This window comes from Staurois parvus, unplaced genomic scaffold (genome assembly GCF_062004578.1).
Source record: "Staurois parvus isolate SC_StPar_1 unplaced genomic scaffold, SC_StPar_1.0 ptg000154l, whole genome shotgun sequence".
In the NCBI taxonomy this organism is placed as follows: domain Eukaryota; kingdom Metazoa; phylum Chordata; class Amphibia; order Anura; family Ranidae; genus Staurois; species Staurois parvus.
The window spans coordinates 3684350-3712245 of record NW_028317950.1 but is presented as its reverse complement, the minus strand read 5'-3'; the positions used below and the strand labels follow the sequence as shown (position 1 = coordinate 3712245).

The 27896-nt window shown below is 42.7% G+C and overlaps 1 protein-coding gene across 5 annotated transcripts in view; it reads right to left on the bottom strand.

The window, feature by feature from the left end:
- ATP2B3 (ATPase plasma membrane Ca2+ transporting 3) overlaps positions 1–27896 on the bottom strand; it is a 380238-nt gene that overhangs the window by 89320 nt on the left and 263022 nt on the right. For all 5 annotated transcript variants that reach the window (XM_089674938.1, XM_089674936.1, XM_089674937.1 and 2 more), the window contains exons 5-7: positions 22555–22812; positions 18332–18457; positions 15273–15398 (exon numbers count right to left, since the gene is read on the bottom strand). In XM_089674938.1, coding sequence (XP_089531064.1) covers positions 15273–15398; positions 18332–18457; positions 22555–22812 — 510 coding nt within the window. The remainder of the gene's footprint in view (positions 1–15272; positions 15399–18331; positions 18458–22554; positions 22813–27896) is intronic.

Here is a 27896-nt window from a genome sequence, read left to right as displayed (position 1 = left end):
TGTTGTGTACATAAAGCTGTCTGTGAAGGTTCTCATTTATCCAGGTCATGGAATATCTAATAATATATAGTCACATTCAACTGAACTTTTTCTGTAATGATGAAGATGTTTTGTAGGTTGTCCAAGCCATTCTTCAGTTCTAATGAAATGACCCCAGCATTAATATCCACAGAAGTAGCACCTACACCTTAATCCAATTAAAATGGAATAGCAGATGTTATTGTCTTAAGGAAAGGATGGGAGGTGTAAAAATTGTGGTGGAACCCTGTTGTTCACAGCTGGTTTCCCACTGTGAATGATCCTGCAGCTTTCTTGGACCTGTGAGGGTCCCAGAAGACTGTGGACAAAGTGAGGAGGGCCAAACTAGGCGATCAGCAGAAATAGGAGCGGGTACCTATCAAAACTAGGTATTCGGTCCCCAAAAAAATAATATTAATGTGCCAAATGTGGTAGAGGAGGGGGAGGAGCAGGGCTTTCACTAGGCAAACTAGGTAGTTGCATATGGCACACTGCCAGCTAGGGGCACCTGGGCGGGACGCCGCTACATCATAAATGATCCTTCAGATGAGGGAAGGGATGGCAGAGGAGGAGGAAGAAAGGACAGAGGAAGATGCCGGGTGTCTGGGGCCAGTGTAGCAGCTGAGCTGCCGCTCCTTCCAGCATTCCTCCCAGACTCACTGCCTTACTGCAAGACGACTGACGGCTGCTGATCACTGTGGACTTCCAGCCCTTCTCTTCCCATTCATCAGCGGAAGTGGAGCTGCGCCTGTGGGGGAAGGTAATGTCTGGCTCTGATGTCTCATGTATGTGCGAGTGTGACGCGGCCAGCCATCCATCACATGTGTAATGAGTGATAACATCATAACGATCCCACAGTTTTCTCTTCTAGTTCCTGCTGGACCTGCTGATCTGTGTCAGTGTTGGTGGCGGTGTGTTGTGTTGTGTCAGATCTGTCACTGTGTGGGATTGCTCAGTTCAGGTGCTCCCTCTGTGTGTGTGGGCTGGGCTGCCTGATGTCACAGGTTTTTACCTCCCCCCATTGCTTGGGGAATTCCAGCCTGGGATTTATCAAAGCTATCTTGTGGCATTTAATTTTGCAGATTAAAATAAATTTAGCAGCTTCAAGCTTTGTTGATGTAATATTTTCTACTGTTTTACTTTTGTACTTTGTGTACTTTTTTTTAGGGGGGGGGAGTGCAAGTAGCTGGTCTTGCCTAGGGCGCAAAATAGTCTAGCATCGGTCCTGGCGAGGAGGCCATAAAGCAGAACTTCCCCTTTAGGATACAGTTCTGCACTAATGTCAGGAAGGCTTCATAAACGTTATTCCTTCAATGAATAAAGGTATGAATTGTTAAAATGCTGGAGTGGATATGTCTAACTGGCACTTACAACCCAACATAGGAAGGCTAACTCTACGGATGAAGGCTCAATGGTTTTCCTACACCTTAAAGTGACGGTAAAGATTTAAAAAAAAAGTCAACCTTGATGCTCCTCTTCTTGGGTCCCCCACTGGCACTCCTGGCTCCTTCCCCCTCCTTAGTGCCCCCATAGCAAGCCACTGGCTATGGGGGTACTTGTGCATGCTCACTCCAAGCACAGACACACAGAGCACAGCTGGGCCCCCACTCCCTACTCACAGGTTGTGATTGACAGCAGTGGGAGGCAACGGCTTCCACTGCTGTGTCTGAACCAATGAGAAGGGGGAGAGCCGCTGCTCTCGTGCAAATCACTGGATTGAGATCGGGCTCAGGTAAGTATTAGCGGTGACTGGGGAACTGCACACTGAAGGTTTTTTTCCTTCAGCCTTTAGAGCCACTAAAAAGGGACATTCTTTTGAAGACACTGAGATGTACATTTTGGACAACTGGTTCACAAGAGGCATGAAAAAGGTCATCTACATCAAACTAGATCAATCATCATTGAGCAGGGGCCTTTGACATCATGGGGTTTATTTACTAAAGCTGGAGAGTCCAAAATCAGACTCCCTTCTGCATAGAAACCAATCAGCTTCCAGGTTTCATTGCCAAAGCTTCATTGAACAAGCTGAGGTTAGAAGCTGATTGGTTTCTATGCAGAAGGGAGTCTGATTTTGGACTCTCCAGCTTTAGTAAATAAACCCCCATCTGTCTCCCACATGTAATGCTGTTTTAATATCTCAACAATGACATTTTGACAACAGTTCACACCTTCGGTCTTGTAAATTGAAAGAATAAAGTGTTACTAAACCCGAGACCCTGGATTCACACTATCTGGTCTACCACAGTACATGGAAGTGCAATTATTTTAGTTAATATAAACTGCTAAATACCTTTTCTCATCAGCAGTTAGAGCAGTCTTGTGACTTCTATCAATGTCCAGCAAAGCACTGGCTAAAGCTTGTAGGAGGAGTTTTCATTTTGCTCTAGAAGGATGCAGAACCCCTGACCTCTGTCTGGACAGTGCTGATTGTCCCTGTGCTGATCTCATGTACTCTCCCAAGGAAAAAAAAAACCCTCTCTAGCAATACACACCAAACTGAGCATGTACAGAGTGACTCCACACAATATGTCCTATCAGAAGATAAGAGGGGGATACTGGGAGAAGGTGAGGATCAGAGAAGACAGGATCAAACAATTTTTTTACACAATGCAGAGGATTAACCCCTTAGGCACCACAGTGAGTATAACAAGCATGCTTTACTGCATATACAGATTCATTTTACTTTTGTTGGTTTAGTAACACTTTAATATTTATGAAGCCTTCATGACACCAAGATATGGATTATGCAGGGGCGGACTGACCATTTGGAAATTGGGCACTGCCCAAGGGCCCGGGGTCAGTAGGGGGCCCCATGAGATGCCCCTGGTACCTTTTTCATACGCTTTATTGAGTTTGGGCAAGGACACAGGGGCCCCATGATCCCCTATTGCCCGGGGGCCCTATGAGTTGTCAGTCCGCCCCTGTGATTATGTAACTAGTAAAAGATGGTTCCACAATTTTCACACTTTCCATCCTTTCCTTAAACAATAGCATCTGCCTTTCCATGGTAGTTGGATCAAGATGTCTGTGCTACCTATGTGGACATAAATGCTGGATTATCTTCCTAAAACCTATTAGAAATTATGAAGAGTCTTGAAAAAGCAATAAAACATCTTCAACTTTACAGAACAAGTCCAGTTGCATATGACTACTACTAGATGCTCTTAAAACTGTTCCCATAATGTGCACAAAGTCCTCTCCTCCATACTATTGTTAGATGAATCAGCTGAATAAGCAAACAGGAAATAAAGGTGCCATAAAGAAAACAGGACGGAGGAGTTTTGGCAACTGCAACATGAAAATAGTTAAGAGGTCTTGAGGAAACTTTAAACAGAGAAATCTGAAGGTGGGTTAATATTTGGTTTGAACATGTTTGTGCTGTTTTAATCTATCTACTATGTTTCTAGCAACCTATCCGTATAGTCTACATTTTTCCAGATCTCCGTGGCGGCACTAGGAAATATTTCTACCACTTTCTTCTCTTAAAACATATAATCAGAAAATCAGAAAATTGCACTGAAATCAAAAACGGAATTACATTCAGCACTGGAATGGACAGACGTCAAATCTTATCTGCCGACATCTTAGCAGAAATAAACTAGCAAAAGCTATTTGCCGATTTGCAGAGTTCATCTAAAAATACTTCTAGTGTATAAGCAGTACAGACAGCTCTTGCTGCAAAGTTTACCTGTCACCTGTCAAGGCAGACATTCTATGGGACAAACACCTATTTATGACATAACAAGGAGCACATAGTTTGCCCACTGAACTACTGAATGAGTCTAAGCCTTAAGAAACTCAAAAGCTGAATAGTGGTTTTAAAAAAATCATCAACCCTACAGTGTATGTCAGGTATACTTTAGAGCAGCCTTTCTCAACCAGGGTGCCCTAAGGTTTATTCAGGGGTGCTTTGGCAAAATGTCTAAAAATTGCCCAATACTTGTATACAAGCCAATGGGTGGAACAAGTCTGCCTTTTAGTTACACAAAGCCACAGGTTTTCATTGTGCACCATTACGACCTTCTAGCTGCCAGCGTTCTGACAACCAATGACATCATCAGTTGATAAGGAGGATGTCAGCTGCTTGCACAGCATCCAAGTTTCACCCTCCCCTGCCCTTCTCCATCAGTGCTGGGGTCACATTAGCTCAGTGACGGAGAAAAGCTGATGGAGAGAAACACTGGAATACTACTCAGGACCAGTGTGCAAAAGAGTATTTGCTTTGGAAGAATAAATCACCTCTAATTTTGGGGGTCCTACATGTGTGGATGTTGCTGCGTTATATAAAACTATTAGAATTGTTTTTCACATTTTAGAATGAGGTGCCTCAAGACTGTCCCTAATTTTAAAGGGTGCCTCGGGACTGTCCCTAATTTTAAAGGGTACCTTGACTGAAAAAAGGTTGAGAAACACTGCTTTAGAGCACCCTTTCTCAACTTTTCAACGCAGAAGAACCCTTAACATAACGTTCCTGGCTCAGGGAACCCCTTTTAAAAATGATCATATCTACAATTCATAATACATTAATGTGATGGTCAAGGGGAAGAATGCTCCTTACACTTGTGGTCATTGGGAAGAATTACCCCATTACAGATAGCTACAAAGATCAATGGTGTTAGTAGGAACCATTCTAAAAGGCAGAAATTGCTCATTGGTCAAGAAACCGCTCTGGAGGAACCCTGGTTGAGAAACCCTGCTTTAGAGAGTCAATCCCCCCAAAAAGTGAATGCTGCTGGATTTAATAATAAAATGTAAAAGTGGACCCTTGATGTCAGGTTTGTTTGAACATTTTCCCTTTTGCCCTAATATATAATCTGAAAGCTTCATCATTTTACCTACCACTGCTCCAGGTTTAGTTAAGTGCTAGAACTGAGCTATTGTTGAAGGGTCATGTGGCCACCAGGAAAAGGCAGGAAGTGTATTTGGACACAACCAATGACTGATTGACAGCTGCCAAGGTTTTAAGAGTTAAAACATGACCAAGTTTGAAGTCTTGGGGGAGTATATAAAAAATCTTTGCATATTATATAATAGGGCAATGGGCATAATATAGGAAGATAGACACAGGTCATGGTTAAGGCTCTGAATTTTCTGTAATTAAAATAACTGAAATCACCTAGGAGAGTAAGACATTTTTTAAGAGTTTCAGGTGAAGAGAGTTTACTACAGGATAACTAGAGACAAGGAGCTGGTTTGTGATTAAACCCAGAGTGTCTTCTCAAAACCGAAATCTGAATTTTGAGCTTTCTTTGATTTACATGTTATACAAGTTCAGTCCAACCTAGATAATACCATCTATTAAATATCCATCTGTCTATACTTAATGGTCCCATCTTTGAGACATTTAAGCTGTTTCATTTCTGTTTGATTTTAGTCCTCAAATGTTTTTCATGTTTATCAATTGTATACCATTCAGATGAAGATACATTTGCCCAAGAACATTGTGTTTTTTTAAGTCATCATGACTACCATGTAATAGGAAATTAGAAAAATAGTGTGGACCCATAAGGTTTTTGATATTGCTATAAGGTATTAATGTTGCTTAAGGTATTAATGTTGATGTAGGTGATCTGGTCCCTGGGAAGGTAGCTTCTACACCTCAAATGATCTCCACGGTCTCCTTGGCTTGAAGTGTAATGTAAAAAAAATGTAAATTGAAACACCACAACCGAAAAAGGTCCAGATAAAACTTCCAATAGAAGTCAGAGAGACAATTGAAAGAGTAGCCAACATGTTTCAGGGGTCCAAAAACACCTCTTCATCAGGGCTTAAGATTAAAAACAATTTAATGGACTAGAAACAAACAACCTTTAATGTTATTTCTTCCAGTGTGATTACAAGCACAGGATTTGTCAGCAACTGGACCTTTTAGCAGTGGTGTGGTGCATACATTTATGTATAAAAAGGCCATACTTAAGATCTGTTGTCTGTAGCAGCCAATCACATTTGAGCATAACATGTTAGCTCAAGATATCTAATGAAAAAACCTAACTGTGCTGCCAGCAACATCTTACTAATTTAATTCCGTTTAGAGGCTTCAATGTGCTGTAGTCAAGATCCCAGGCCCCATTAGCCTTTGCTCAAAGAGAATTGGCTTGCTCAAGAATTTGGCTTTATTAAAGGTTTTTTCATGAGGAACTGAAGGAATTAAGGAAAGAGACTCATATTGCAGGGAAGGGATTAGAGTGCATCTCAAAGTGGAGCATCCCTGCATAGAAAGAGGAGGGTCTATAGACAATTACCTTATTCTGGCAAGAACATTAGGAAAAGTTTCCCTCATTCCATCAGCACATGGCAAACAAGCAAGCAATATTATGCAAATACCAACCTCCACTATGAAGCTTGTGCTTAAGCCTACCTCCCATTTATATATCAATCTGGTCAATAAAGCAGTTTACCACAATGAAGGGTCAGTAGTAAGGCAGTGGAGGTGTACTAAGTGCTTTCATCCTACCTGAAGACAGCGTTTGCATAATAGAGTTCCCAAGGCTCCTGAGATTCTCTTGAAGAAGTTTTAGCTATGTGCAGACAATTGGAGGTTCCTGCTATTGCACTGAAGCGATGGCTTTACCATCAGCACAGCTATTTGTGAAAACCAGTAGTTGCTTTTTTGTCTGTTTTAACACGCGCTTGATAGTGCTGGCCTGGCAAACCTTTGTAGAGCAGCTGGACCATTTACATGTTGAAAACTCTGGTTTTAAAACACCCTGATGCCTAGTGGTGTCTGGAAGTTAGATTTTGCCTTAACGAAAGCAACCAATGCATCTTCGTCTTCTTTGGATTGTTGTGTGATTACATAGATTTCCTTTGGGGCTGTCAACTACTGGCAGGCTAAAAGAATTAACAAGCTAAATGTGTGGGTCACCATATTTGGCATTTTGAAGGCAAAAACCTTATATATATCTTGATTAAAAGAACCAAGTTGGAAAATTGGCCAGTGCTTTGCTTGAAAGCTTGTTTCATGGCAAGAAGCCAACTAGGCCCCATGGTTCTACGTTTCGAGATGACATAACTATTTTAGACTGACTGAAGACTTACTTAAACACACTATGTAACTAGTGAAGCAAACCTTTAAACACAATGTTCCTTCATTAGATAAATAGGAGCCATTTTTCGTTCAGAGTACTGTGTACATCTATTTTGTATTGAAGGGTCATTGATAAGTTTTAAGTAGATGCCGGTTAGTTGATTAACTTAGAGTTTTTTTGGACTCCTGAACTCTTGAAAAGTGTTTCACTGCCCTAGCTACCAGGGAGACAATAGACTTTAGTCATGGACCTACTGGACCACTGTTAGTCTATGAGTGTTGTCACACTCATGCATTTAGAGAAGGTACACTCAAGCTTTAACTGAGGTTTCCGTATAACAGTAAATTAATATAATGATTCATAAATCCAGTTTAACTACTTGAAACCAAATCACATACATTTACGTCATTTGACTTTAAGTGGTTGTATCAGGATGATGCCTGCAGTTGCAGACACCATCCCAGTACCGTTTTTTTAAGTTGGCTGGTGGCTTTTATGTAAAAGTCATCCTAGTGGCTAATCAGCTGCTGGATGGCTTTTACAGGCGGTAGGAGAGGTTACACCTCCCTCCCTCCGGCCACCGGTGTCTTTCTGAGGTCTACCCTCCCACCAGTGAGCCTGGAATGAAAGCTTTCGCCAGCTTACCACAGAGATTGCTGAGGACCGGAAGGTTCCTGATCTCTCCATAAAGAGTACCTGTCACTGCCTATTGCTGTAAACATACAGGGATGTTTACATTCGTTGTGACAGCAATAAAAGTGATTACAAAAATTAAAGAAACAGTGCAAAAAATAATTAAATGATTATTATTTTTTTAAATCATGTCCTTCCTCCTGTGCTCACATGCAAAGGTATACACATGTGCTGGTCCTGCATTCATACGTACACAGAGATTGCACCACACGGGAGGTGGTCGCTTTGCTGCGCTTCAAAAATGAGGCTTCATGTGAAGTTTGAAAGGAGCTGAAGCATCTTAGCCCCTTCTATTCAAGTCTATGGTAACGCATCATAAACTCGCAGGGTGTTAGGCCTTGTTCACAATACCCCAAAAAAGGCATCTGGGGTGCATTTTTAATGAACCTTTAATGCACATAGGGCATTTGGGAAGCATCTTTAATGCACTTTTTACACGCATCAAACTCAACTAACAATTCGCATTAATGCTATAGGTGTGTTTGTTACGTGTCAATATTTTGAACAATTGTGAACAAGGCCTAAGGTTTAATCACATCACTGAACACTTTTTGGTCTCTGGTACCTTCCTGTGTCTGTATCTTCAACAGAAAATGAACAAGCTTTCATGTATTGTCTAATCATGGACAGGCTAAGGATGTAGTCTCCAGAAACCTGTTCTTGTAGCCAGAAACGGTCATTTTTTGGCATGACAACGATCACATGTATACCATAATAAACTCTCAGTGTATGCATTTGTTGTCGCACTGTGCCACAAATGCCCATTTTGGTAATCCACACCCTTGCTTCCAACACTAACTATGCATGTGGAAAAATGTTAATTGCAAGACGTAATTGAGTGTCTACTATTTCATGGTACCCAAACATGGTATATTTTAAAGACACAACACAAATAAATGTCTTTGAAAATTGCTTTACAATAATGTTGACTATGCTCTAGGCCAGAGGGGCTTGAACCTTTAACAACAGGGCTCAAGTATCAGTGCGCCTTTTATCCAGGACTCAAGTATCAGTGTGCTTTTATTAGCAGGCCCCGTGTGTTACTGTGCCCTTTACACCAGGACCCAAGGGCTAATGTACCTTTAAACCAGGGCTCAAGTACCAGTGTGCCTTGTACATCAGGTCCCGTGTGTCAGTGTGCCTTTTACATTTGGCGCCCAAGTATTACCCTGCTGTTTACACCAGGGCCAAGTATCACCATGTCTTTTACACCAGGGGCCAAGTGTCAGTGTGCCTGAGTTGACAGCTCACCATGTTCTGTCAATTTATGTGTTAATTTATTACATTCCCAATATCTTTCTCCCTACTGACTTAAAAATGAAAGAAACAAACAAATAATGATTCAAGGGCCAGTCAAGGGGTAGCCAGCTACCACTAAGGTTTTTGGCAGAACAGTAACAAAGACTGACAGCTCTACCACTCTATAATCCTGTTTCAAATGAGGTTAGACACCTTATGGGTGCCCCGATCAAAGCCTCTGCAAGCCATAGGTATTTGACAGTCAAAAGAGTTGGCAACTTTAAAGGTTAAATTCCAATCTTCTTTATTGAAAAAGATGTTGGGGAAAAAATCGAGGAACAAGAGAGGTGACACGTTTCAGCCTATGCAGACCTTATTCAAGTCATGACTAAGGCCAGCATAGGCTGAAATGCGTAAACTGTCTTCTTCCTGGATATTTACCTCAACATCATTTTCAATAAAGAAGAATGGATTTACCTTTCAAGATGCCAGCTCTGCTGTCTGTTGTACACTAACATTTTTGTGCCTTTCACCCTGGTCAAAGGGAACCCTTAGTTCCCTTTCCATAATTTGAGACTAGCCTGTTGAATATTGAAAATCCTGTCCTGAGATCTCATTGTTGGTGTCCATGAGACATACAATATAGTGTTTGATCCATCCCTCCAGCATCTAAAATATACAGTTTGAAGGGACCGACACCTTTAAGATGTTCTGACACCTTGAACCCTAAAGTCACACGTACCGTTCATGTAGCTGGATGTTAGGAAAGCGTTAGCGGCAGTGATATGGTGGGCAGTGACGGCAGATTTGGCAGCTAGGAAAAGACAGTTTAAACAAAGGGGGAAGAGAGTGCAGATTCATTTAAGTGGGGTTGATAGCAAGGAAGTGAAAGAGAAAGGGAGTCAGTCAGGGTTGGAAATGTCCACGAGCAGGTTGAAGGAAGGAAGAAGAAGAAGTAAGAGAAACAAAAAAATAAAACAACAATGAAATGGGTTCTAAACATCAGTCAGGCCTTCAATGAGCATAAAAGCAGCATTACCACCACAAAGATGAATTAGTCACATAACAATACGTTAGGTGTATAGTGTTTTTTCCAGTATTGGCAGAAGAACTCCAGTCAAAACAGATAACTTCTCATTCTACCACACCTGTAATGTATTATCTATTTTTCTATCTACAACATAGTGGTCTACCACTTACATAGCTGAACAAAGTTTCAAATACTTCAGCAGAGATAAAAAAGGATATTTTCGTTTTGAGTGGGCATCAGTGAGCTCAAAACCTGCCTAGCTTCTGACATTTTAGGTGGGATATCCCTAAATAATTTGTTCCTCTGCCAATTCCACAAGGGTATGTTTAGGGTGGTGCTCTCTCTCCCCATTAGTTTCCCTATTTATTTGTTTCTAAATCCACTAAAGCAGTGGTTGTCACTAGTCTGTGGCCCGCTGTTGGGCTGCAGTCTTTTTTCTGGTGGGTTGTAGATCCCCTAACCTCCCACAGTGCCTCCCAATCTTCTGCAGTGAATCACAGTGCCATTCAGCCTTCACAGTGCTCTCCAACCTTCCACAGGTCCCTCCAGTTTCCTGCAGTACCCCCCCCAAAACTACTAGAAAACCTTTAGGCCCCCATAGTGCCCCTAGTGTCCCACACTGCTCCGCCCCCAAGCAACTGCAGCACCCTACAATCTCCCACAGCGCTCCTGTGAATTCCCCAATCTCCAGTGGAGAACCCCACCAGAGAATTCATCCCCAACACAGCTACCCAGGCCCCCTCCAGAAGCGCCATTCCCTACAGGACAGCAACATCTTCTACAGAGTCCCCTAAGGCCCTGCAGAATCCCCCAGAGTAACACCCAGCCCATCCAGAGCCTTCCAGGATTTCAATACATACAGCATTTTCCATTCCCATACTTTTATTGTCTGAGTATAAACTTTTTTTTATTACTGTTGGGAAGGTTTTGGAAGAATTTACTGGGCCCTGGTCTTAACAAGGTTGAGAACCCCTGCGCTAGAGGATTTTCTCACCATCCACTTTGTAATGGCTGTTGCTCTTAAGCAGAACCAGGAATACTAATTCTGCTGGGCATATTTCACCTGCAGAGCCCTTGGAGAGATATAAGTAGCCAGCTTGTACTTAAACTTGCCAGCAACTGGACATATGAAAATTTTTATTTTTTGGTTTGGAGTTGACATTTGACACAAAGAATGGCTATAGTAATTATACGTAACACAGCTAATGAAATAATAAGGCATCATTTTTAATGATTTTATATCTATATTTTCCTGGAGTTCTTAATTATGATAAATTCAACATGCTGATTAAAATGACAAGTAATTATTACTCCTATGGCTTTCATAGACAAAAAGTATTGAAGAAATCCACTGAGATATTTTGGGCTTTGTCGACAGAATAAAAAAGGGTCCCCTGCAAAGAAGAGTGTTCATACTTACCTCTCCCATTGCCTGCACATCTGCCCTCTAGTGCATAGCTGTCATTGCTTAAAGAACCTTCAGAATCCAATACCTCCAGGAGTATTGGATTAATGGTCCCCCGCTTCGTACTGTGATTGCTTTTATTGAATGGCTGCTGCTAAGGGATCTTTAGCACCAACACACTTCTAGGGGTGTTGAGTGCCTGGTACCTTGCTGGGCTCCGTTTTTCTTCCACCTCTTATGTAACTACTGTGTCCTGTAGTATCGTAAGATCTGAAGGATGCAAACACATTGCTAAGCCGCAGACCAGAAATTAAACACTTTTTTGACATATCAGATTCTGAAGGTTCTTCAAGCAAAGGCAGGCAGCTATGCAATACAGGATAGATTAATGGACAAGCAATGGGAGAGGTAAGTATAAACACCCTTCTTTGCAGGGAGCTTTTTGTTCTTTTTATATTAATTTTAGCCACAGGAAGAACAAAGTTCAAAGACTAAGCGTAAGGTGCATTAGGCAATAGCATACAATCACAATTTAAGGGTATGTGTCAAAGGGCTTTTGTTTGTGTCAGATATGACTCTCTCTCCATACAAGTCTATGGAAATGCAAAAGGAGCTTGATCCCCCTCTCTCCACTCACCACAACCCCTCCCTTGGCTTTTCTCTTCCCCTCAAACCTACTACCCCCTCTTTAAATTTCCCTGTCATTCACCCTTTCCCACACCCACTGTCTGCTCTTTTCCCCTTGTCAATTGGCTAATTCAACAGTGAGCCATGCTATCGCCCTTGCATAAAGTAGATCTGGACACCCGTCCCTTCTATTATATACAAGTTCTTTTTTAGACCTTCATTTACATTTGGAATAATTTATGTTAAATAAAGAGTTTACAAAAGGTCAAAAGAATGTCACCTGCAAGTCAACTGCATCTGTCAATGATTTCTGAAAGATCTCAGAAGTGTCCCCACTGATGCTAAAAGCATGCTGTATTTGCCCATAGAAACAAACCCAAAGACTGTTGACACAGGTCCCAAGAGTGCGAGTCCAGTAGAAGGAACTCTGTCTGCTCTTGGCACTTTGCACACAGTCATTGGACTTGATACTGCCTTAATCTATAGGAAGTTGGTGAGTTTAGTGAGAGGTGGACGTATAAATACCCCCCCTTGCCAAAAATCCTGTGATGATCTACAACCATGGCTTTTTCTTCTAGGCTTCCTCCAACCTGCTGCCTGCAGATCTCCTGAAGACATCTACTACGTTCTCTGTCTTACACATATCAAAGGCAGATAGTTGAAGGGAAGCTAAAAGATAAAGTGTCTAAAGCAGGAGAGGATCAGTTAAAGGAAAACTATAAAAATTAAGTGCCCAGTGCAAGGTTTTTAGGATAGTGGATCACAGAAACTGGAGCATACATGACAGGTACCCTCTTGTCTTCCCCACCATCTTCACCCAAAATGTTTGTGTAGAGTTCTCCTGTAAACTGGGTTTAATTACCTTGGTGGTTTTGCTGCTTTTGACATATGCCAAAACTCAACAACATTGCATAGTTATGACTAGGATCACAGGGACTGCTATGGAGCACAATGTCATCCCAACAGCCAACTTGCATGGATTATGGGAAGGGTTTTCTTGAAGGGACATAGAAAGAAAAGATGCACCCTCTGCTCATCGTGCCCAGAGGGTTGATTTAAAGCAATACAGCATGCTTTCTTTTCTTTCTACACAATTGTCTGAACTCATACATACAACATTTTTACTGCAATGCAAACTTTATATCACATAGGATCTGTGCTGACTACATTTTCATTTTCAGCAGCAGACACTGGATTGAAATGTCAATGAGTAAATGAACAAAGAATATAACTTTTAGACTGTGAATATTCTTAACAAATGAATTAAACATTTAAAAAACTGGACTTTTTATTCCATCTGGAAAGAAAAAGTAGAATGAAACAACCTTTCAAGTGCTTTAGAATCCAATATATAGATAATTACGCCATAAAATGGCATTACATAAAGCCTTAGATTCTAAGGTCATCGAAGGACAGCTTGTACCTGTTTAATACAGAATTCAATGTGAAATAAGCCTGCAAGAGGGTGAAACAATTCAATTCTAAACTTATTAGCATTTAAGGACAGCAAAGCTTTAATAATACACGTGGTATCTGTGTGTAACACTTCCATCAAAAATTCAAAAATATTGGCTTTAGCCCTCATTTTTAAATACATGACAATCTTTCCACTTACAATCCCAAAATATCTGTGTGTATTTTGGAATGGTTCTTTAAAATTAAAGCGGTAAACTGCTGGCTCTGGATGTAAAGTTGACCCTGGGACAAAAAGGTTTCATTGTCTATGCTAAAATAAGGATGGAAGTGAGATATGCAAATACCTCCTGTGTTAAGGAGGCTCTACTGTGCATTGCACTAGTTTAGTAGTCAGGTTTTTTGATAATTTAATGGACAACTTTGACAAAGGTAAAGTTGTCCTTTAATAATCTTCCCCCTCCCGAGCGCAGCCCACCCTGTGACATAGTCCCAATCCAGTGGTGTTTGCTATGCACCCCTGCCCACATGCTGCACTTCTTCTCCAAGAAAACCTCTGGTGGGCTCTTCACATTTCTCTTGCAACCTGAATTCCCATCCCTATGAGAAAGCCACAATCGGTAGGACTGCTTAAAGCCACCATGAGTACAGCTGTACCATAGGAATAAATGAAGCCATGGTGCACATGTGCAGTGTGAAAATGAGCCAAACATGGGATTTCTTTGTTAGCACTCTTTAGCAACAGTCAGGGCCATGGAGTGAATAGCTGGATTGAGGCTTAAAAGTAAGTACCAGTTGGACTGCACTCAGGGGGTTGGGTGGTAAATTAAAGGACAAAGTCACTAAAAGTTCAACAAATGTCCTTTGAATCCAATTCACAAGGTCCTGCTATCTTTTTATCGGTAGCACTGCTAAAAATTAACTTCCCAAATTTGGGTGGATAGCAACCGGATCAGTCACCCCATAGATTTCAGAAAACTAGAATTTCAAGAGGAGTATTCTCCCTCATGCCAGCTCCATCTAAACTAGAGAAGACATGACCACACAGGAGGGTTTAACCTGGAAGAGATTGCCCAAGGATCTTCAAATATTTTGAGAAGCAGATTGGTGAAAGAACCTAGCACTACCCACCAAAAGAAACAAGTTTTGGGTGAACTTAAAGCCAGACTCCAGTAACTAGACAAAATCTACCCTTGCATTACCCCCCACACTGCAAAAGTTAACTGCCCGTTTAGTCTAGGGGTGCAGAAATAAGAATTAACACCTTATTTCTCGCTCCAGTAAGGTGGCTCCAGCAACTCCCAGCTGTGGTCACACTCCTGGTTCCTCCACATGCAATGTAGGGGGTAGCAGCCCTGCATCATACGAGATGACGACGAGGGACCACCCACAGCCCAGAACACCAGAGGGAGAGGTGGAAAGCACAAGAACTGGTCTAAGTGGGGATATGGCAAGTAACAAAGCCTCTCCAGCTCCCCTATAGACAAATGAACATTTAACCCTTGCAGTGTGTGTGTGTGTGTGTGTGTGGGGGTCCATTTCTGGGGTAGATTCTGTCTAATTCATGGAGTTGGGCTTTAACCTTTAAAAGCTATGGAGATGTAATGGGCATGTGTTAACATTTTAAAGTTAATCTGCTGGAACTACCAGGTCTTAAGCCTCAATAGGCAAAGATTACTATTCTGTTAAAGTGGAAACCCCCTGTAGGTTGCTGGTTTTATGTAAACATGCAGCTCTAAAAATATGGTTAAATTGAGTTATTTTATTTTTTATATACAGGCATTTATCAACTCAGTACAGTGAGTGCTATCTCATTTACCTTTCTTGTCTTTCTTTTCTTCCTCCTCTCCACCAGCGCCAAGCAAGGTGAAAATGATTCCAGTTTGTGAGTTGATACCAACAGCTGTCACCACCATCCTGCCAGAACCCTCCATGACATGTGTACCTGCCAAGAACATGAGTCATCATTATTACTACTAGACAGCATGGGCCAGCATGGAATCCTTATCCTTGTCCTGCACGGTTCAAGTCAGGTCTTGGCATTGTGAATTAAAGCACAGTACTTATCACTAGCATTGCCAAAATGCCAGCAATACAATTATATCTAATATGAACTGGCTGTGTGATGGGAAAAAGAAATAGACTAACAGGAGCCAGTTGTGGAGGCTCATACTGGGGACACCTGCTGCTCTGGTGTATCTGTTCCCATTATCTGTGTCATTAAGATATTGGCTCTTCACAATGTTTAATAACCCTTTCAGGGTCTCTAAGGGCTTCTCTATATTTTCAAAAAACAATCCAGCCATGCCACTCTTATTAGGGCTTCTCTGGATAAGTGATTTTTTTTCATTAGGTTCTCTCCTACTTTCCCAAAAGAATTAACAGCATAATGGTATGTTCCACAGCAGCGGTCTCCAAACTGTGGCTAAGGGGTCAAAAGTGGCCCTTTGCTTTTCACCTAATACCAACAATGGAGGACTATTCCTCCCACTAATACCAATGGTGGGGCATTCTTTACTCCCATGGACACCAAGGGACCACAGTTAGGCCCTCCTCAAAGTCTGAATTACAGTAAACTGGCCCTTTGTTCAGAAAGTTTGGAGACCCCTGTTCTACAGTATATCAGGGGTCTCCAAATGTTTCACTACTAGGGTCTCATCGTATTTTACAAATATTCATGGCTGGAAAATAAAGCTGTTTTATAAATGAATAAGTCCCCATTTAAATCAATATAATGCAGCGCTACCCAATAAAAAAATTTAAATGAACACATGAATCAATCCATAATGTCCCATAAATTAAAAAGATGTAGTCCAAGTTTCCATAGTGTCTCAAACCACCAGTGACAGGAAAAAGTCTTCTTAATAAATATGCCACCAAGTGAAAATGTTCTCTCCACCACGTGATCATTCTTGGCACAGCAGTCAAAAAGAGGTGTGTTTTCCTGGCACTGCAGTCCACAAGAGGTGTGTCTTCTTGGCTTGGCAGTCTAGCAGAAGTATGTCTTCATGGCATGGAAATCAACAAGAGGTGTGTCTTCCCACCATGGCAGTCCAGAATAGGTGTGTCTTCCTGGCACTGCAGTCCAGAAGGGGGGGTGTTTTCCTGGCACTGCAGTCAAGAAGAGGGGTGTATTCTTGACACAGCAGTCCAGAAGAGGGGTGTTTTCCTGGCACTGCAGTCCAGAAGAAGTGTGTCTTCTTGACACAGCAGTCAAGAAGAGGTGTGTTTTCCTGGCACTGCAGTCCACAAGAGGTGTGTCTTCCTGGCACTGCAATCCAGAAGTGTTGTGTCTTCCTTGCATTGCAATCCAGAAGAAGTGTGTCTTCCCAGCATTGCAGTCCAGAAGAAGTGTTTCTTCCTGGCACAGCAGTCCAGAAGAGGTGTGTCTTCCCAGCATGGCAGTCCACAAAAGGTGCGTCTTCCCGGCCTGGCAGTCTAGAAGAGGTCTGTCTTCACGGCATGGCAGTCCAGAAGAGGTGTGTCTTCCTGCCATGGCAGTCCAGAAGAGGTGTGTCTTCCTGGCACTGCAGTCCAGAAGAGGTGTGTCTTCCTGGCACTGCAGTCAAGAAGAGGGGTTTTTTCTTGGCACTGCAGTCCAGAAGAGGTGTCTCTTCCTGGCACTGCAAGTCGGAAGAGGTGTTTTTTCATAGCATTGAAGTCCAGAAGAGGTGTGTCTTCCTAGGACTACAGTTCAGGAGAGCTATGTCTTCCTGGCCCTGCACTCAAGCAAAGGTATGACTTCCTTGTACTCCATTCCAAAGGTTCAAGGAATGATATAATGATTTGCCAGAGTCTAGTTTTCCCATGTTTCACCACATTCCACTTCCTTTGTTGAATTTTCCATTTTATGAAACTATGTAGTTGCACCACTGAGACCCCCCCCTTGCTGTAGCAGGTGGAGTGATAATTCAAAGTGTGGGATTCCACATAGAAGATCTGATCACTGGATTAAATATAGGAGCCAATGGGTAAGTTAGTCCCATTGCCTCATACAGACGGTTCCATGACCAATCTTGGCCCCCAGCTTTAGAGGCTCATACTCAGGGTTACAAACAAGATGAGGATAATGGTCACTTGTACATTAGATAGTAAGTCAGTTAGATGCAAAATTTCAACACTAAAATGAAAAAGAGAGAGACAGTTCGCCGGTGTCTAGTGCATGGAGAACTTTCATACGTTAATGGAATATTCTTCAAAAACATGGTTCAGAAAGTAATAACTGACAGTTTTTAGTTAGATGTATGAGAAAAGGGCAGCAAGGGGAGCAGGTGATATGAACTTATTTTGTGGGTTTAGGTCTTCTTTAAAGTGTGTCTAAGGGAAAAACTTTTTTTTAGTACAGTGGCAAGGGCTTAGGGCCCCTGTTGAGTTTTTATGGCTGAATATCTCCAGCAAGGGGGAGGGTGAATTGTATACTGCTGGGGAGATTCACCCTTTCTATTTGTCCTAATGACCGATGTCACTAGGACTGAAGGCAATGGAAAATTCAAAATTCTGAGCTGTCACCAGAACAGGAAAAATGGAGAAACTTCCAATAGCATACTTCGTTCAAGGGTATTTCCCTCAGCACACATGTGCTAGTTTGCTGCCATGTTGGCATCAGGAAATGGAAAACTGTATTAAATAATTACCGTAACTTTCCTTTCCTGGCACCAATCCATGGCAGCATACTAACGCATGCATGCTGCCATGTTGGCACCAGGAAAATAAGTTTTAACCATTCCTTTCTCTATCTGAAATGAAAAAAGTTTTAGATATAATTTATTTTCCAAAAAACAAACCAATAGCCACCAGAATTGTGAATTAAAGGAAAGCTGATCAAACTGAAATAATTTCCTCAGATCTATGGTGTCATGTAAAGGTCCATGTCCTCACCAGAAAGCAGCATCGGGTCCTTTTCTACAGACTTGCGCACATGATCCGATTCTCCTGTCAACGAGCTTTCATCAATCTTCAGATCGTTTCCCTGGATCAGAACTCCATCTGCGGGCAGCAGGTCGCCTGGAACATCAGAGAATATTAAAAAATGAATGAAGTTCATTTTCTCCTGCAATATTAATGTTGTTCACAGCGTTGAACCATCAGTACGTGTGAGTCAGTGTTGTGGGAGACCACGCACAGCAGGATGTGTCAGGGAGCAAAACACCTCCTTGGATTTATTACAATTTCAAAGTTTTTAAAAGCGGAGATAAAAACTTTCTTTTCCTCCGTTAGAGAAATTAGAGTGTATGTATTACCAGCCGCTTTATCTGGAAAAACCACCAGCAGTAAAAAAAAAAAGTAAGCACTGGCAGGAGACCTAACCACTGTTGTCTTTTTTTATCAATTAAGTATGCAAGAGAAAACAGGCCATTTTTAATTTGTTTGCGCATTTATTCTTGTTAATAGTTTTGCAGCCACAAGTCTTATAGCCATCACTTGATATAGCCTAAGTTTCTCAGGTTCCGAATCACAAATCCTAAATATACTTGGTATCAAGCCATTCATCTTAAGCCTACTCAGCCCTAGCATTACGTTTCTCAAATACGAACTCTCACTTGAGTGTTCTGACCCCGTGCTTGGACCAGGGGCGGACTGAAAACTCATGGGACCCCTGGGCAATAGGGGATCATGGGGCCCCTGTGTCCTTGCCCAAACTCAAAAAAGCCTATAAAAAAGGTACCAGGGGCATCTCATGGGGCCCCCTCCTGACCCTGGGCCCTGGGGCAGTGCCCGAGTTTTCAAATGGTCAGTCCGCCCCTGGCTTGGACCCATGTTCCTATCCTACGTTTTTTTTTTTGACTAGCTACGAGGTCGACCAGGGTGCCCCCGTCATCCCCACGACAGTCCAATAACAAAGTTACCAAGAAAACAGCCTCTTCCGCAAATCATACCACACATTTCCTTAGGAAACCCTTGTAAAGAATGGGTGCATGGCTTACAGTGGCACAGTAAAAAATCCAAGGAGGTTCTCCATCATTATGAGAGCACAATGGCCCACTTTTTCAATCAAGGTGACAGAGACCATTTCAGATTCCCCAAAATTGACTTGCTGAAGGAAACTGTGAACCCTCATGCACACTTGACTTTTACAGTCAATAAACCCCCCAGCATGTTATCCTATGTGTCCATGCACACATAGGCTGTAATCAATGTTTTTGGCAGGGATGTTTTTGGGCAGGAAAAGAAACCCAAAACTAGTGGGTTTCTAGAGGAGTTTTTTTAGCTGTAAAAACGCTCTAACGCAGAAGTTTTGAAAAACGCAGTAAAACAGCGCAAACTGGCATTTTTGGAAGTTTTTTTAACCAAAATAAACCCTGCAAACGCGGGAAAATGCCGCTAAACGCTAATGCAAAAACGCTAAAAAAAGCTGAAAAAAGTTTTTAACGTGACTTTACACAGCTAATGTGACCAGCGTTATCAAAACGTTCATTGTACATGAGGGCTAAACAGTGGAGTTGCCAAACATACCAAAAAATAGATGCTGGATTTACATGCACTTCCCACCCAGGCCCAACATTCCTTTAATAGGGTCTGTACACCTGGGGATGGGAAAGATCAGTGATCATGTGACCATTATGTTTGGCTGCCACAGAGGTCACTAGATTGGGAGCCTGTCCTGCCAACTACTGATCATTCATGTGGACGGAGAGCTGTTTTTTACATTTCAGTCCATGTGCTAGGGAGCACTCAATGAGTGCGTCCTCAATACCGAAACCTCGGACGCCCATTGACGCATATGTGCAGTGTGTGGGTGTGAAAGCCCAACCTTTAGCCTTTGCACGTATGTGTTAAGAAGTTAACCACGTAAGCTCCGGTAGATGTTACCCCCTTCATTACCAGGGCATTTTTTGCTATTCAGCCTTGCTCTATTTTAACTGGAAATTACGTGATCATGCAGCGCTGTACCCAAATTATATTTATATAATTTTTTTTAAACAAATAGAGCTTTCTTTTGGTGGTATTTGATTACCACTGGGTTTTTTATTTTTTATTACAAAAGTAAAAAAAAGACTGACAATTTTGAAAAAAAAAAAAAACAATATGCTTTACTTTCTGCTAGAAAGCATATCCAAAAAAAAAATTCTCAGTAAGTGTATATTAATTGGTTTGCGTGAAAGTTATAGTATCTACAAATGATGGTACTGTATATATACTGGAATTTAAAAAAAAATTTAATACTAGTAATGGCAGTGATCAGCGACTTATAGTGGGACACTGACACTAACTGACACCTTGTGGGAACTGACTAAATGGCACGGCAATCTCCAGTGCCACTAATACAGTGCTAACAATATACATTGTCACTGTACTAGTTACACTGGCTGGGAAGGGGATAACATCTAGGGGCAATCAAAGGGTTAACTTTGCACCTAACAATGTTTACTGTGTGTAGTGTGTGCTGCTTTTACTAAGTGATGTGCCTGTTTTTACTCCTTGCTTTTGCAGGGAGAACACATCACTGCTGTCTGTAGAGAGCCCTGTGTTGTTTACCAACACAGTGTTGTCTTCTGTCATTAGTTCAGCCAGTTAGCGGGTCCCAGCCAATGATCGACTTGTGCTGTAGGGAATGACAGCACAGCCAGGGCAGCGGGAGCGTGCACACCCCCTACCGGGAAATGCTGGAGCATGTACAGGATATATATGTGATCTAGCGAAGCGGGTCTGTACAGAAATGCCCGCAGCGATAAAAGAAGAAAAGAATTAGCGAAGGGCAGGCATGACTAGGCCCAGAGTGGGAAGGAAGACATGTGAGGGTTAATGATTGTTTAGAGTTGGTAAAGGATAGCTGGGGGATCTGGTTGGTAGAGGAGAGTGTAGGTGGGGTCTCCTGCACTTTAGGGTGGGGTGTTCTGGGGAGGGGCGTCAGTTGGGAGCTGGACGTGGGAGAGAGAGCTTCCCTCCTGCCCGCCCTGTTTGGTGAATGTTGTGTTCCTCCTGGGGGGGGTTAATTTGGTTCCTGGGCGGTGGTTGGTCTTTGGAGGCGGTTCTTATCTTGGAGGTACAAAATGGTGTGGGACCCATCGTTGGTATGGTGTGCCCGGGAACATTCCCAGTTAACCGAGGTTTAACTGGAAGGTGGTGGTGCTGCACTGCGGACGGTATGGTTGTCTCCGAGCTGGTTTGTTGCAGCTGGAGGCCTAGTGGAATATGGTTGTCCGCAGGTGCATTTCGGATCGTTTTGGGGGTGCCTTCAAAGACCAACGACAACTCTTTATGTTTTCTGTTATAAGGAATGGTTGATGTGTTTAAACTTGATTTGTTAATAAAAGGCCGTGCTGGCCATTTTACTCCAAAATTGGTGTTGTGTTTTCTGTAAGTATAGTAAGTAAAGGGGATTGGTATGGAAGGGTAAAGGGTAACGGTGGTGTAGTGGGGTCTGGGTGAACCTATCTCGGGTGCACTAGTCATGTAGCAGTAAAGCTACTGTGTGTGTACTGCAAGCGGTTAATAAAGGCAGCAGCAAAGGGCTCCAACTAAGTGCAGTATATAGGAAAAGCCTTTGTTAAACATCACAAGTGGCAACTCATGAGCTGCATAAGGATAAGAGCATGTAATCCACCCAGTGTGGTTGGCTGTTGAGTCTCAGTGGGTCAGGAAGCAGATGCCACTGTCAGGAGCTGTGCAGGACCCCAGAAGAAAAACTAGAAATTCTGGGTGGCTCCAGGATTTCTGGTTTTGTTTCTTGTGTCCTACACAGCTCCTGACAGTGGCATCTGCTTCCTGGCCCCTGAAGACACACTGAGGCCCAATAGCAAACTGCACTAGGTGGATTACATGCTCTTATCATTATGCATCTTGTGAGTTGCTACTTTTAATAAAGTCTTTTCCTATATACTGCACTTAGTTGGCGTCTTCTGCTGTTTCCATAATATTTTGCAGAGATTTCAGTCTCATTGAGGAGCTGCCACGAATGTCTTTGGACCTATGGACTTTTTGGACCCATGAAACCCCACAGCCCATTTACATGTATGATTATGTTGTAGCTTGCCTGTCTCCCTATCTGCACCATTCTCGATTATTCACTGAGCAAGAAGTTAATGTATATTCTTTAAGATATAACATCAATATTAATACATATACTGTTATAAAAAGTCCTGAAGAAGTTCCCATCTCACCATATTTTATTTGGGCGATGTCTCCCACGACGAGCTCAGCCACTGGGATCTGTATGACTTGTCCATTTCTGATGACGGAGAATCTTTGCTCTTGCTCAATGCGACTCTGCAGCCCGCGAAACTGCTTCTCCTTACTCCAGTCATTGAAGGCCGTCACCCACACCACACAAATGACAGACAATAAAATGGCGGCTCCCTCAATCCACCCAGCCTCTGCCTCCCCTTCTTCGTGTCCTCCAGCCTGCACATTCCCACAGTCTAGAAGAGATCAGAAAAACATAAAATATAAGATTTCATAATAAAGAATCTGCAAACCTCAAAAAATTCAATAATACAGAGCTCAAGTGCTCGAAAAGATAAATCTTCTTAATGAAACAAAACACACACCAATAGTGCTACAGAGAAGTTCAAAATGATGGCTTGAAACTCCGTCTAGTGATGGAGGAAATCCTACACTCCAAAGAGACACACTATTTATTTCATTTTTACTTGTTACAGGTACTTATATAGCGCCATCAATTTACACAGCACTTTACATACAGTATATATATAGTACATTCACATCAGTCCCTAACCCTCAAGGGGCATAAAAGCTAAGGTACTAAAGCTTATTAGAACGCAATGACCCCTGCTTGAAAAAAATGGGTCAAACAGTGCTTAAATGGAGTAGATTATTGCATCTAAAGGCGACAACTCCTCTGGCTGGTGTGCAAGGTGGAAATTTGGCTCCCAAATCACTCAAAGGTAAAATACAAAAAAAAAAACCTTCCATAGTGTAAAACCGCAAGGCATAATTTATTAAAAACTAAGAACTCACATGCTAAAAGGCATCAACAGGCTTGTCAAACCACACAAGATACTCAAGAGTGGCATTTGTATGGCTGGCTGTGGGTCAGAGATTGATTCCTGTCCAATCACCATCTGCATGCGTGATAACGTCACCGTCTGATGAAACGTGCCGGGTGGAGCTTGTGGCGGTGATGTCATCATGCACGCAGATTGAAAAGAGCATAACAAAGTTTCTTGTCTATCTTGCTGCTATTTCCCCTCATTTCCTGTCAATCTGACATAACAGGAAGTAACAGAAAATCTCTCTGAAAGGTACAGTAACAATATAATAGTGCAGTACTGTCAGTCTTTTCTTCTCTGCTCGAGTACAGAACACCAGAAGAGCTGGACTGTAGAACAAACATTATATAGACACCCGCTCCAGGCATGTGAACAGCTAGGAACATGGTATCGAAGTGTCCCAGTCATGTGACATGTCATTTAAAAAACGAAACAACCCCCCAAGCAAGGTGCTACTGTCAAAGCTAAAGGGGTATACGTGAGAATGCATGGCCAAAGGTCATGCTGATGCAAGCCTGTATGTCCTCCAACATAAGCTGAGAACATGATATCTGGCACACCAACTGGATAGCAGTGGTACCTGTAGTTCTTAAGGCAGAATTCCAGCTATGTTATCCCATGATGATAATGAGAAATGGGCACTCTAAAAACCTTTGTGAGCTTGACCAGCCATTTTTCACAAGCCGTGGTCAGGCAGACAGATATGCAGCAGCTGGTGATGGACCATGAGCTCCTCCAGGGACTCAATGGAATCTGCTTTCAGGCCTCTGGTCTACTGGTGGAATGTGGTGCATAGGTGATCTACTACTACCCCCCCCCCCCCCCCCCCATCTGCCAACCATGTTACCCTATATCGAGATACGGGATACTGCTACTGCTAATGTTGGTTGGGCTAGGGGTGTAATTTAGCTTTTGCCCTCTAAGGGTCTCTGTCATCCTCCTAGTTGTAGGTAAAAGTAGTCAGGAGAGTTGGAGGTGAGAAATCTGTGAGGGAATAAGAACACTAACCTTTCCTCTCAAGAGACTTAAGGCTTGCATTGAACTGTAGATGTAGACTTTCCACAGTCTGGCTTTCTCTTTTGGGGAGTGATGTACGTTCTTTTCCCCCTAGTGGGTTATACCAGGAATCTGGAGCACTCTTGTGAAATAATATCGATATGTGGGCAGAATGGACTGAACCTGACCAGTGTAAAGGACTCTGAACCATGCTGTGTTGGATTGTTAAAGATCATAGACCCTGAACTGAGCGTTGCATAGGTTCCAGACAGAAGTGAGTGATCTCTTTAATCCAATGGTGTATGGTGGCCTGTAACTGAGGAACCAGCAATAAGTTACAGCAAAGACTGGTTTGGTCAGGGGACTGGTGATGGTGGGGAAAAGTAGGGTCGGCCATGTTTGTGGAGGTGACAGGTCTCTTATATTCATCTTGTACCCCACAACTCTGGTGTTAGTTGGGTTGGGTATTTTGTGCAACGCCCAAGGGATCTGACCTATAACTAGAGGATGGGGCCCTCTACAACTCAGTTTTGATAGCCCCCTGGCAAGGCCTTCTTGGCCATGGAGTGTGAGCCTGAGTATTGGAATTAGGTTTCCAGCCCCCCTTGCTGTAATTCTTCACTGTAGGGCCCTATGTACACCTACACATGTGTTTTATTAATGTTGTATGAAGACAGAATTTGGGTTTGTAGGTCAAGAACAAAAGTAATTTACAATACACGCTGTTATGGGAGAGATCTGAGCTTTGCTGAGCTTGCAGTTAGCACAACTCAACTCAATGTTTCTTGTCATTTAGTTAAAGGGCATCTGCAAATATAAAAATGTATTCAATCACTGGCATCCAATGACCCCGATGAAGGTGTTCTTCACTCAACAGTACCTGACAGCTAATTAAGCCATGCTTTACATTAACCACTTGCCATCCTTAAATGTCTTGGACTTCACTTGGTTAAAACAAGCTCCTGGCTGCAGCTGTAGTCATGAGCTTGGTGCCATTGGTTGGCTGTTCAGTAAAAGTAATTCAGGTGGCTCTACAGGAGTGTGGAGGGCTGCCTCCTATAGCACAGTGCCACCCCTGCCACCTGTAGCACAGTGCCACCCCTGCCACCTGTAGCAAAGTGTCACTCCAGCCACCTGCAGCACAATGCCACTTTTGCCACCTGCAGCACAGTGCCACCCCTGCCACCTGCAGCACAGTGTCACTCCTACCACCTGCAGCACAGTGTCACTCCAGCCACATGCAGCACAGTGTAACCCAGTTGATCTACAGACTATGCCACCCATACAGCCATCATCACAGTACCACACAGCCACCTGCAGCACAGTGCCGCCCCAGCCACCTGCACCCTAGTGCACCTCAGTGCCATCCCACCCACATGCAGCACACTGCCATCCACGGCCACCTATAACACAGTGGCAACCAGGCCACCTGCAGCACAGTGCAACTTCAGCCACCTGTAACACAGTGCCACCCCAACCATCTGCAAAACAGTGCCACCCAGCCTGCCTGTAGCACAGTGCCACCCCATCCACCTGCGGCACAATGACAACCGATGCCAGAGAATTTTGTTTCCCTCCTACTGAAATCAACATTTCCTCTAATACTTTGACTTCCTATGATCAGCACATGCCTCTAGTAGTTAACATGCTCTATTTTTTTTTGTAAGTGAGGCATTTCAGAAAATATGCCACATATTGGCCTCTAGATGGAGCTGACAATCACAAGAAGTCATATAATTTAAAAAAATTAGGAAAATTCATGCCGTCTAGACAAATGCCTGTGACATTTGTCCAATGAATGGTTTATAAATGTAGCACCCTCCTAGTTAGCTAGGGGGAGCTAGTTAATCATTTTTTTAGTTAGGAGGCTGAATAGCAGCGGGAGAAATAGCCAAAGTAGTCAAAATTGGGTCAGGGCTGAAAGGCTCTGCAGATCAGCTCACTGATACCTCCCCCGATCTAGAGACTTGAAGAAGTCTCTAGAACTCTGTGGGCTGAGTCTAAAGATTAGGAAATGGGAAACCGCTATACTATATTAATAGCCAATATAGTTTACAAATTACTGTAAAAGTATTTGGACCAAACATCACATCAGTGTGTGATTTTGGTCCACTTTTTTTACATGCCTCTCCTATTGATATAAAGTCCAGTCAATAGTGGACAGAGCCCATAGGTAATGACTGAGTGCAATGGCAGATAGGACAGCAATATATAACCCCGCACTGATCCATTCATACATAGCCTCATGTTAGAAGATAATACAGGATGTTCTTTGGATGGAAACCATGGTACATACTTAAAGAACTGACATAAATACTTAAAATGATGAGAGCAGCTTGAATCCTGAAAACATGAAAAATTGAAGAATTGATTCAGAACAGAAGAAACCTGCTTCACCTCATTTAACTGGGAATTTTACAGCCTGAATTCGTTTCTGTTTAAAAAGCTATCAAACTAAGACTAGCCGTGTACCACAAACATATGGCTGGCCAGTTCACTTTTAGTTCAGAAGTGGTTGTGGACAGTAGAGCGTGTGATTAGCTCAGAGATTCTCAATTAGGGTTCCTCCAGAGGTTGCTAGGGGTTCTTTGAGCAATGAGCAATATCTGCCTCTCAGATAAGTTCCCACTGACACCATTGATATTTTTAGCTATCTGTAAGAGGGTAATTCTTCTCAATGACCACAAGTGTAAGGAACATTCTTCCCACTGACCATCACACCAATGTATCAGGAGCTGTAGATACAGCAATTTTTAGCAGGGGTTCCCCAAGACCAAAGAGTAGTTTCAAGGGTTCCTCTGTGATGAAAAGGTTGAGAAAGGCTGGGCTAGCTTCTGGCAGCCCAGGGAATGAGACAAAATGTACCATTATGTCGCGGCCTCCTTGCACCACAAGGGTTAAATGCTCATTTAGTCATGGGATGAAGGGATAAGGTGTACTTACCTTATTTCTGGTTCCATTAGGCTTCCTGCATCCATGTGACTGGTCCCCCACAGTCCACTCTAAGCAGTTTCTGGCCATGGTTGCATGCTCGCCTCCTAATGTACAATGCAGGGTTAATAGCCCAGCATTGTGTATAATGGTGCTGCCCACAGCCTGGAGCTTAAAGACTTAAAGGTGGACAGAGCAACAGAATTTAGGAACACAAACATTAATAAGGTAAGTCACACAAAGAATATAAATGTGGTAATACACTAAAACTTTAATGAATAAAAGCAAAGTGGCAACTCACATGAAGCAGTAAAAATGAGCGCATATCAGCAGCTCATTTTTATGAGCTGCTAATATGCAGCTCATAAAAATTTCATCAGCAGCTGGAAACTCTGCAAACAGGTATGGTAGGTATGCTACAGAAGATGAGGGACACCAATGCTGGCCAGATTGGACGAGAAGGCATCAGCAATCAGGTACCTTGGCAAAGGAGCTGGGTGGTTCTGAAATGCGTAGCCATGCCCCCTTCAAGCCTCCAGCGCTAACGGCACTTCTGATCGGCTCTG